A 12,595-nucleotide genomic window follows, 5' to 3' on the forward strand; every position below is an offset into this window, starting at 1 on the left:
GGGTACCCCTGATCAAGGTAATAAGGTCTTCAGCCATTTTGATAATCTGTTTTTTAGGCATAGAAACCTGTGCTTGCGGCTCATGCATCTTTTTTTAGGTTTAGAAGTTGTTTTTTTCTTTGGTTTTGCAGCTATCATCGGTTTGATGTACAAATGTTGAGGTCTGAATAAACCCTCAGAAGCCGGTGCCTGCTCAGCGGCTCCGGACCCATCAGAGGGAGATGCATCCGTCGGTCCAATACCTTGAGTATCTTGCGGCATGCCGGACTCCACATGGGTGTTGGTAGAGGCCTGCGACTCGAAGATAGCGGGAATCAGGGGCTGCGAAGGTGCCTCACTGAGTACCGGTGAACTGGCGACTGGCTTAGGAGAAGCTTTGTCGTCGGTTTTGGATCTCGACTGCCTTTCTCTGTCCTTTTCTTTGTGTTTTTTACGTACTCCGGTAGTCGGATTGCTATCCGATGACATTTCTGGGTATTTAAATCTGTTTTCAAAATACTTTGATGCAAAAATATACAGACACTTAATAGCGCGTTGGTTAAATCTAGCACAAAGCCAACAGTCAGGCACGTTGTGATCAGGGCCTAGGCAAGGAATACAGTATAAATGGAAATCCTTATGAGTTATTTGCTTCCCACAAGTAATACAATTATTAACGTTTTCTGACATCTGTAAAAAGCAAGAAAAAAGTTTCCCCAATGGGGTACTTAGATTTAGTGAAGACTTCGGTTCTGAAACTCAAATATTTCAGTAGTCTGCCGACCAGCACGTGTGAAATGCTTCTGTTTCGGGCACCGCGTGACAAGAAAGACTAAAGAAAATGGTGTTGGCTGCATGTTATATACCCCCTGATGACCTGACGTCATGGAAGAGAAGACAGTAACCGACGCAGGACCCAAGACTTTGGAATTCAGGCCGACTGAGGGCAATCTGCCAGCAGATTAGCCCAAATGTAATGACTGCAACAGTGAAACACGAAGAAAGTCTATTGTTAGTGCTGAGAGGGTCACTGGTACCGATGATAAAGTTGGTGCCGTAGGAATTTTTTTAACTTTCAGCAGTTGACGGCACTGTGGGAGACATGACAGGCTTTGGTGCCGAAACATTAGTAGTTAGTGTCGATTTTGGTATCTTGGGCCTCAGTTCCGATGGATGAGTCAGCACCCGGCCCTTAGTAGATTTTGATTCATGTAGTTTAAGAGATGCAGTAGATGATCTTGATTCATGTAGGGTAGGAGATGCAGGAACTAAATGACTCCTTTTCTTGGGCTCTTTTTTTTTGGGAAACTTAGATGTCTCTGCCTCAGACAAAGCCTTACCAAAAGGGCATTTTAGCAGCCCTTTGAGGATATGTTTATGTCTCTCTGCAAGGGTTTGAGCACTGAAACCCTTGCAGAGTTCACATGGCAGTAGTATTTCCAAATGTGGCACACCCAAACAAACACAATATGCCCATCTGAGTTGGGCATTTTCCTGCCACATTCCTCACATTGGGAGGCAACTGTATCACTTACCTTGTCAGACACCGCTCCTGCTAAGGTATCTGAAAGGTCAGTTATCAGATCCCTATGTGCCAAAAAATTCAATGACCTTCTGTTCCACTTATTTTAAAAATCTACTGGGAAGGGAACCCAAAGAACATCTTTCAAAAATACAAGAGGGCACGCGCCCAGACACAAAACTCAAATGCACACTAACAAACTAACTGAAAGTATAGAGAAAATATATACACATATTTTTTAAACTGTACCAACAATGGTAGTTAGAAAAAAATACCCTCAAAAAGGGTAAAAGGGTGAAAGAAAGAGAAAGGGAATACCAATGATGGTATTTAAGAATTTATCAGTAGTGATAGGGAAGGGAGCGACCTATACCAATGATGGTAAGTAAGCTTTTACTGACAAGGTAAGGAAGAAGGTAATACATAACACTTAACACCAAAAAACACAACAGTAACAACAAATATCAGGGAGAGGCAACAATTAAAGAATTAAAGAGGAGTAGATATATAAATATATATATATATATATCAATAAAAAAATGTAGCCCTTAGCTGATAGCACAGCTGACAAGTCTGATTTTGTATGTGGCAAATGAGACAAGGGAAGAGAGGCAATATGGGTATCCTTGGCTTGAGAGGTTCTGGCTGGCGCGAGCTTGATGTAACGGCAGAGTCAGTTCCAAGGATTGGAAACGAAACCCAACAGTCAAGAATGAATGAAGGCTGACATCAGATAAGCAGATCTGAAAATCGAGATCGAGAATCCGCATCTGTACCAGATAGGCAGTAAACAAGATCTGAAAAAGCTGGGGAAGAGGGAGGAGCTCATGACTGGGATCCAAGTCTAAAACTGTGGGTGGGTCAGATCTGTGACCAATCAGTGAGGAAGATTGTAAAAGGCAACAACAGATCTGAAATTAAGCTGTTGGGCATTGTGCAGCTATCTTGGAAGCCCTCAGAACAGGGCATCCTTATCATCCATACCATATCTGAAAATTCACCATCCCTAGCCTATCACCACGACTATAAACTTACTCTCCTTAACACTACTATACAGTTCCATAATTTGCTGTAGAATAGTTCCTCACACCTACAACGGCATACATTCCATACTGCTCCCATCAAAATTAAATTTCTTTTTCTCTGCATCTTTGTAACATCCTCATTCCACATACAGCAGAGAGTAGAGGAATTTCCCTGGTGTTCTGGACAAAAAAAGTTTCCCCAGTCATATGATTATCACTTTGGATATATCTCAAGAAGAGGCCGCGAAGCTAGGGGGACTAAATTATTCCACAAGGGATCATGGGACTGACAGGAATGGCAGTCTATATCCCAATAAGTTATTTGTTCCCTTGTAAAGTTTAGCAAATTTCTGACCATATGGCCAGCCAGACTCATTTTCTTTTGGGATTTTTAAGGGATGAGGGACGGTGTGTGTGTGTGTGTGTGTGTGTGTGTGTGTGTGGGGGTTGAGGGATAAGTTGCAATATAGTTATGGCTACTCTCTACTAGCAGCATAGTTATTGGGGCCCCCAGATATCCCTTTGTCACAGAAAAGGCCATTTTTACTTTTCATTTACTTTCCTTTACTGTGACATTGGTAACACAGTCAATGTTTTGAAGGATACCTCTATTACATCCTGGTATAGGAGGGTAGAACAGTTCATCTGATTCCAATATCCTTCTCTTCTGCTCCACTTATTTTAAAAATCTTCTGGGAAGGGAACCCAAAGAACATTTTTTTTTTAATCAAAAAGTACAATGAAAAGCGGCACTTTCACGCCCACTGGTAGGGATTATATTCTTTACCATGCACATCTTCTACCTGCAGGTGGCCTAGATACTGCATCAAAAAGGTCTAGCACTGTCTGCACACAGGCAAAGTGAAATGAGAAGGCTGGCTGACTACCTTCAAAGGGGTGTTTGTGCTACCTAATGCCTCATTTAATTGCCTGAAAAGTTCAAGTTGATACCTGATTATGTATGTTTGACAACTGTAGGGCTGTGAAGGCCATGACTGCTGACTCGTACACCTTCTTCCCAAACTAGGCCAAAATGCTGCTCTGCTGGTCACTGGTAAGGATATCTGGGCATAGAAACAACATGGATCCTCTTGTAGCATCCAGGGGCACTGCTACTGGATCGGCCACCGCAGTCTTATGAAGATATCTTAAAAGGAACCTATACCCTATAAAATAAGCCAGTTCTCCTGGGATGCAGCAAGGAAACTATCCTGCAAGAATGACCGGGGGGGGGGGGGGGGGGTTTACAATGTACAAGCCCAGAAGTCTGTATCTTTTCTGGACATTTCAGACCTCTTTAGCTTCCCATTTAATGAGCTTCTTCACGAAAGAATGAGTCCCACCAAATGAGTTGTACTCACAGGAAAGGAAGGAGAAGTCTGAGAACAGAACACCTTTATCCATATCACACCTGAAGGAGGGAGAGAATAAGTGAAATGTATAATCAAAGTCATCTTCCTCTTCAGAATCTGAAGGGTTTGACTGTTTAATGTTCCCTTTTGCTCTTCTGGGAAGGGAAATCCTGAAATTGACAGCTGGTCTGATTGACCTTATAGAGACTGTATTAATTGGAAAAAAGTCATAAGCCAATTTAATCCAGTCCTGGGAGGGCCTTTCTAGGGATGGTCACTGAGGACACTTGCATTTGAGGGACAGACTATGGCAATTATCTTAAAATGGCAGATACCTGTAGCTTAGATTTTTGGGGTCTTCAATATAGGGATTTGTGGCTAATTCAGACATTGGATATGGGGCTGGATGTCCAAGGTCTTCACTGCTTTGTTTATCCTTTCTGACTACCATGATGATGCGTCTCTGCCCGATGTGAAACAACTGTAGTTGAACTTGGTCACCAAGGAAATGGTATCAGGCCACATTTATACAGGGAATGTGCCAATATCTCTGGAGAGAGACGCATTCAATCTAACTGAGTAGGGGAGATGGATGCACAAAGCTCTGAAAAGTTAAGCTTGATAAAAGATCTCCACTAATGACAGAGTTCCTCACAGTGATGAAGAATACAACAGTGATCCACATGAAGACCATTATGGATATGCTGAAGTCACGAGTAGACAGCTGCAACTCTCAGGAGATAATGCCTTAAGTCCATACCAGACTGGTGGGGTCACTAAGGTGTCATACATTCTGCCCACAGAAACTTTAAACTGCACATTCATCTTTTTCATTTATCTGTGATACTTCTCTTTTCATGGCTTTTTACGCTCATTGGTTGACTATTCTCTGTTAAGTATGCGACAGATGCCTCTTACCCAGTGCTGAAAGCGGTTTTATACAGCCCAAGAAATTTCAGGTATGGGAAAAGAGTTTTTCCTGAAAGTTGTACAATGCTTGCAAGTCAAAGCCTAATTACTTTCCTTTAGAGTAAAAGGGCAGTTCAGATGGTAATTCTTCACGAAACTCTGGCAGACATACTTGTCAGTGAGCTTCATCAATGGCTTATGGGGAAAAAAGTCCTCAAAATTCTGAATAATCCAGAACCACAACCTCAGGAATCAAATTACAGCTGCAATAATATAAGATGCTTCTTCCAGACTGGGTACTTACTGCACTAATCTGGAAATCATCACCCCCTGGGATTCCACCTGTGTCCCTGCTGGACAGTGGCATAGGGTGCTGACTTGTTGGAATACAGGCTAACTTCTTGGCTAGGCTTGTAAGGGCCTCAGGGCCAATAGCCTAGTAACTTCCTATGATCAGGAAGAAGCTAACAGACTGACACCCAGTCACTTCCTGGGGCAAAAAACAAAAAAAGTACTAAAAACAATGCAAAATGGACTCCCTTTTCTTTGAAATATTTACTGTCTTTGGCTTAAGGAGTAGACCAGCCCCACTATGCGTAGAAATAAAAATATGGACGTCCAGCCAATAAACAGAATATCTGCTTGTAACAAGTTCTGAAGTTATAAGGAATTATACCAATGTAGTGAGTCTTGTGCTAAATACAGAATCTTGCAATAAACATACTTGCACAGTTGCACTCAGCTGGGGTGGAAAAGACATCAATTATATACATTTCCAAAAATATTTACACAATGAAAATAAACTGCAGTGTTTTTTATTTTCTTGCTTAACACATGGTTGTGTTTAAGAATTCCTCAAAAAAAAAAAAAAAAAAAAAAAAAAAAAAAAAAGTCCGGAAAAATGAACGCCAGTTTTGCAGTTTTCAACTGATCAAACAGGATATTAAAAAAGGCATCTGAAAGACACTACCCACTCTGGAAAGCCCAAGCAGCCTTTGACGATTAAGCTTCTACAGCATAGTCACTGATCTAAGTACTGGATGGGCTTTACAACCTTATGACAGAAAACTTCTGGATCTCGGCTAATGTGTAAAAGCCATACAAGAATACCAACATTACTAAGTGAAGACCACAATATGTAAATGGTATACCAGAGCAGTGAAGGTACAAATGCTGGTCTACGTAATAACCTTATTTGCTAAGCATTGACCTTTTCTCCAAGTTTCTTTTGATGTACTGATGAAAAGTCTGTAACACAATAACTGCATTTTGAGAGTGACAAGGCACATTTCTGGAAAGTGCTACAACTGGTTAAATAGTAATAATCTTTCATCAGAAAAAGCAGTTAATTTTATCAGATTGAAGAGATACTCCACACTCACAGCTGAAGGGATTTTGCCTAAAGATAATAAAAACAGTTCAAACTGAAGTGCTGTTAGAAGGTCATTCCCAAAAAAATTAACATACCAGGTGACATTTATTTCAAAGTATTTTTTTAAGGCTACATGTATTTTTGGATCGGAACAATAAATATTCATAAAGTTTATTATTAGTTACCTTAAGAGCCTCAACATCTTTCTGAAAGGTTCCTATAATCATTTCTTTCTCAGCAAGGTGACTCTTAACCTCTCTTAGCTTATTTTCAGCAGTTTTACATTTCAGCTGTTCATTTTGAATGCGAGTCTCATGCTGCACTGTATTTTCATGAGATGAACGTAGCTTGGATTCCAAATCCTGAAGTTTCTTTTGCATCACCTTAAAAAAAAAAAAAAAAAAAAGATTTAAAAATCAGTCAGTACACACACGTGTTTGAAAACTCTAATTACAGCACTTGATTTTTAATTACGATTCCCATCTGTGGTGCCTACTTGATCATATACATCTCTGTATGGGTCTTCACAGAGGTCTTGCTTCCTCTCACATCCAGAAATATACTAAAAGGTAAACTGGTAATCCTACTAAATTTGATGCTCATGTTGGAACGTGTCATGTGATGGACTAATGTCCAATATAGAAACAGTTCTCTGCCTTACACCTACTGCTAGGTGGGTTAAGGCTCCTGCACTTCTGAGACTGACTACAATAAATCGGGTATTAGTTCTTAAACAGTAAGAGTGTTAGCTGTATGATTATATTTGTGCTTCCCCCCTGAAAAGCCAATACAAGTTTGCTGCAAGGAAATGCATAGAGATCTAGAAAAAGAGTAAGGATACGAGAAGTTACAAAGGCAAGCACCAATCCAGTTGAGCACTTTCAGATTAAAAGTAGCTTGGAAGTCTGAGTCAAGCAAAGGACAAAAGCACAGCTATGTGAGGGTACTCACAACAGCCGAGCTTACGAAGACAAACTCCTGATACAATATTCATGACATTTAGATACCAGATTACAGAAATCTTATCACAGTTTAGACGCAAGAATCATACAAAAAGTTCTGAATGTCAATCAAGCTATTTGATTCCTGAGCATTCCCAAACTAAAATCCTAATACCTATTTTTTTTAAACACCTTTATTAAATTCACACAATTTTAATAATGACTTGAGTAAACATACACTTATATTAAGCAAACCACTGTAAACATTTTTCATTAGTTTCCTGCAATATACATGCTTTTTTCACAATAATCATTTACTCCAATATTACATAAACTGCTTGGTCCTGCCTTTCTCTACATTTCACTCCTCTTTGTGAACATTATTCTGCATACAATGGTTTAAACATACTCTACAGCCATTAGTCTAGTGACCTCCTATGATCCTATGAGATATTGCTCCCACAAATTTCATTTCTATGTCATTTGCTCCCTCCCGTTTCTAAAGATTCCATCTCTAACTCTTATTTCCTTTATAATATTCAATACTTCAGTTATGGCTGGCTTAGATGTTGGTTTCCATTGTCCTACCATTCACTCGTATCTATCAATTTTGGCAACATCTTTGCCATTCTCTTAGCTGATATAGACAATCACCTTATAATCTAGAAGGAGCTTGGTTTGAGGGTACTTTAGGGAATACAGCCTCCACAGCTCTCTTCTAAGACGCTGGTTGGAATGTGCCAACTCTGAACTCCAGCACTGGCTATGCAGCATAAGCCTACAAATGAATATTTTGTAGACTAATTTAAAGCTTCTCATAAAAATGTAATGTCAGTCTTACTGCTACTCATCCTTCACATTTTCTTCCATGCTTGTCTTCATAGTTACTAGGCATGCAGTCCAGGAGAACATTGAGAAGACTAACCCAAATTCCCAATTACCATAAAGCACTGTCTGATGAGTTGTTCAAGGTCACACAGTAGGCAAATGAGTGGAAAGATTCAAACCCTGCATGCTTGGCAAAGGAAACAGCTCATTAACAAAGTCGGAGCTTTAATCCTCCAAGTTAACTACTATACCAAAAGCAAACAACTCTGAGGGAACCTGAGCCCATAACTCTCCATACTTACACTATACAAAGCAATCCATTTAAAGGTTGACAAAGTTTCCCAACCATCAACTCTCCATAACATCAACATTCTACGGTCAAAGTTATCACTTCCAGACTCATAAGGTTCATTCTGAATAATCATTTGCCGTGCATATAAAAATACCAGTAATGGACATTTTGATATATTCTACAATAATATGACTTTCCTTATGTATGATCTTGGTGTTACCAAACCCAGTTCCCATATTGCGTCTTTCCCCAACTTCAAATTACCCTAACCAAGACAAATAATCAATTCACAGCCTGTTATAAAAATCATCTTTGATGTCTGCGGAGGACCCTAAAAAGATTTCTAATACTTACTGAACTACTCAAACAAAAATACCTTTTTGATGGCTGACTTCAACTATCTATTAGAAGTACAGCATTTATCTCACAAAGGCTGGGTACACACCAAGGCTTGGTAAATGCTAACTCCCTAGTACAAATAGTTAACCAGCCCACTAGAGGTCAAACTCTTCATGACCTCATTTTCACCAACCTGCACTACTTCTATAGTATCCTCATCTCTGTTCAGATTTAATTGCAAATTGTTACTCCATGTAAAACAATCACACACTGAATTCCACTGAAATAAAGGACTCACAAAATAAAGTTACCAAACTTCCAGCCCTTATTTCTGTCACTTATGCCAATAAATTCTATTCCCACCTAAAAACTAGCAAACTAAGCAGTGCCAATCAGAAACAAATACATTGCAAAATATAATAAAAAATAAGCCACCTTGATGGAGTGCCAACATTAATAAACTTTATAATTAAATTAAAAAAGCTAATTAAGGCCTATAATAATTCGAAGATAACTATGGAAAACATCAGCAAAAATATTATAGTATCAAGGCAGAACATAAATTAGTAATAGCATTTGATGTCAAGGATAGTCAAAAATCCTTCTTTAATTCGAACAATTGAAAAATAAAATGCAGCAATGCACTGAATTAGTTTACAATGGTATTACCCACTCCAACTCAGAAGGCATCACAAATATATTTGTAAGCAAATTCAGGGCCAACTTCACATCAGAAACCATCAATGAAGTTCTAAAAGTTTCTGAACCCCTCCCTCCCCTGATCATGGAACATGCCGTAAACTATAGTCTATAATATTAAAAACACCAGTGCAATGTGTCCCGACAATATACCTTGCTGATAATAGACATCACCAGACACACCCCTCTGAGCCTTCCTAAAACTCTTCAGTTTAAGAAAGCAACAGGGTATGTTCCTGAGGTATGGAAAATGGCTATCGCAATGCCACATTATAAAGGAAGCCCCGCCTCAGATCCCAGGAACTACAGACACATCAGCCTAACATCTAAAAAAAATGGCAACAATATGCTCAAGTCATCATGTCTACTTAACTTGTAAACGTTTTGGAGAAGTTCACTAAAGCTGTAGTTATCAGCTAAGTTGGCAAACATGGATCTAGCCAAGGCCTTTGATACTATTCCCTGTACAAGAACTGTAAAGCTTCAAGGCCTAAATGCAGACCATTATTAGGCATGAAAAATAGCAAGATGGCTGATAGAACCCACACAAATATAGTAAGATGTCACCTCAGAAAGCAAAAAAAAAAAAAAAATGAATAGTGGCATTTCTCAAAAGTCAATACTAGGACCCCTTCAGTTCAACATCTGCTTCTCAGATTGCCAAACCACTAACCTAGACATATGACCAACTAAATTTGCTGACGACCTGCATGCTGGGTGGTGGTGTTCGCTCAGAATCTGATACTGTGTTACTACACCAAGGAATAAACCATACAAGTTAGTGCTGTATTAGAGGTGGGCTTAAATGAAATGCAAAGAACTGCAAGCTTTATCATCTTTCATAGATGAATTTCAACAGCAACATACAGTAGTCAGTGATCTCAGTACCTTCAGGGACAGAGCCCTGTCCACAAAGCAACAGCAGTCAGGAAATCTTTTTATCTAGAATATAGCAATAACCCACGCCTGGGTGTGGGTAATGCGGGATTTACCCACGGTTGGCGTGGTTTGGTCCCGAGGGCGAAGCCCTAGGGACCAAACAAAGACAACCGTGGGTAAATCCCGCATTACCCACACCCAGGCATGGGTTATTGCTATTATACTATGACATTATTTAAGAAAAGAAATTACTTTTCTTAAATAATGGTATTGTATAATGCCTCTTTGCTGCCCTTCCGCAGTTGGCTGGTATCCGCGGCAGTTCTGATGTACTGCGCATGCCTATGCAGTACATCAGAGCTGTGGCCAAAAGCAACGGAGAAAGCAAGATCTCCGTTGCTTTTTACTGTTTCGCTATATTAAATGGTTTTAACATAGCGAGACAGCTTTAAAATAAGCAACGGAGATGTCCGTTGCTTATTTTAAAGCTGTCTCGCTATGTTAAACCCATTTAACATAGCGAGACAGGTTTAAAAAAAAGCAACGGAGAAAGCAAGATCTCCGTTGCTTTTTACACACTGTGTCGCTATGTTAAAGGAGTTTAACATAGCGAGACAGCTTTAAAAAAAGCAACAGAGATCTCCATTGCTTTTTTTAAACGTGTGTCACTATGTTAAACTCTTTTAACATAGCGAGACAGTGTTTTAAAAGAGACTTATACTAATGGAAAAAGTCCGGGCGACCGGACCTTTTTCCTTTAGTATAAGTTGATTTACAATGTGCACGCTGGCCAATCAGCATGCACGTTTTGGAATATTAATAGGGGGTCATGGTATAATAATAAATAACTAGAGGTTTATAAATCCATGTCAAAAGAAGTTATCACTCCTCTATACTCTGCCCTGATCAAATTGATTATTAAATATAATGCCCCTTTTAGCATGTACCTTTGCAAACATAGCATGCAGTTATGAAGAGAACCAAGAGGTTCTTAACCAAAAAGATCAACCGACTTTGCCACCAAGACAAGCCTGAAGCTCTATTCATATACTCCGGCTCTTGCAGACTCCTGCATTTTGTGCTGTAAGGACCCATTTCACCTTGATCTACACCTCCACAAAACAAATGGCTTCACAATCACTCAGACTAAAGACTTGAAACAACAGCATGTACTCAATGCTTCCCCCACTTCTGGAATAACTTTCTGTTATATATAAAATGGAGTGATACCCTCTCCTTCTTTAAGAGGAACCTCAATTACTGCATAGGTGAATGTAGATACATTCCAGGCATGACTTGATACTGCCTCCTGCAGACAAGTGGTGCCCAGTGATTATGGATACTGTCAATACAATCATGGTCTATGGCCTGACTACGCCTTGCAAACTCTATGAATTTAAGTATTGTGCATTATTCCATTTTTTAATAGGAATCTTCTATCTCTGCAACTCAAATTGAGCAAGTGTGTAAGCTTGACTCTAGTAGTTATGCCAAAACTCATCAATGTGTTCTCTAAAGAAAATATACTTCTCATCACTTAGCATCTCAAAATCATTATGCAACTCCACTAACTCTCAACCAGAAACTGGGAAGCTTTTCTCTACCATTCAAAATACTTTCTAAGAGAAACTAGTAATGCTGAGCTCACCAACAGCTCTATTAACCTTTTATACTTGAACTTAACATTAAATACAGAATTCTGATACACTGTTAGTGAATGTGCCCAATGTTTTCAGTCAGAAAAGCTGGATCTGTACTCTCTTGAATGCACTGATCACTGGAATGCACTGGTACACAACGTAACCATAGCAACCCCTAATAATCCTCTTACTTCAGTGTCCTAAAATGATACGCCTCCTGAAGAACCACTGGTGATCACAGACATCAACGTAAAATGCTTTTTCCTTTAATTAAGGCTGCTAATACACAGCAAAATAAACTTTAGACTGTAAACATCAAAATAAATGAAAAGCAATAGCGCAAAGGAGTAAAGCCCTGTAAGAAACTTAACAGTCTCTGAAAGATCTCAAGCCCAATACGAAAAATTGCTTTTAACGTTATTAAAAGCACAGCTATTTTCAAAAGAAATTAAAATATTTAAAAAAAAGCTCCCAAGCAGAGAAACTACAGCTACGTTTTCACTGCAGATGATCGACAACGGGATCGCCCTCTGTATGCTGATCACTAGGTACATCCACTCTAGTTCAGCACTTTTTTCTTAGAAGTAGTAGAGCTCAGGTGCATACTCATCCTAAAGAAGTAATTCACAGACTTTGTGCCTTACTGGAAAAGAACACAACCACCCTTAGCTGCCAACAGGCCCTCAGCAGCATGCACTCTTGTGCAAAGACACACCTCAGAAGGATATATACACTGTTAAACACGGGAACTTCAACAGCAGTCACTAGGTAGAGAGGTCATCCAAGCATCGTGGAAAAGTGAGACAGCAGCTGTGACC

The 12,595-nt window shown here is 39.5% G+C and overlaps 1 protein-coding gene across 1 annotated transcript in view; it reads right to left on the minus strand.

Annotated features, from left to right (window-relative positions):
• CENPE (centromere protein E) overlaps positions 1-12,595 on the minus strand; it is a 3,008,010-nt gene that overhangs the window by 268,070 nt on the left and 2,727,345 nt on the right. The window contains exon 47 of the mRNA XM_044063442.1: positions 6,345-6,542. Coding sequence (XP_043919377.1) covers positions 6,345-6,542 — 198 coding nt within the window. The remainder of the gene's footprint in view (positions 1-6,344; positions 6,543-12,595) is intronic.

The sequence above is a fragment of the Protopterus annectens genome, chromosome 2.part1, assembly GCF_019279795.1.
Source record: "Protopterus annectens isolate FY-2018-M chromosome 2.part1, PAN1.0, whole genome shotgun sequence".
Lineage (NCBI taxonomy): Eukaryota > Metazoa > Chordata > Ceratodontiformes > Protopteridae > Protopterus > Protopterus annectens.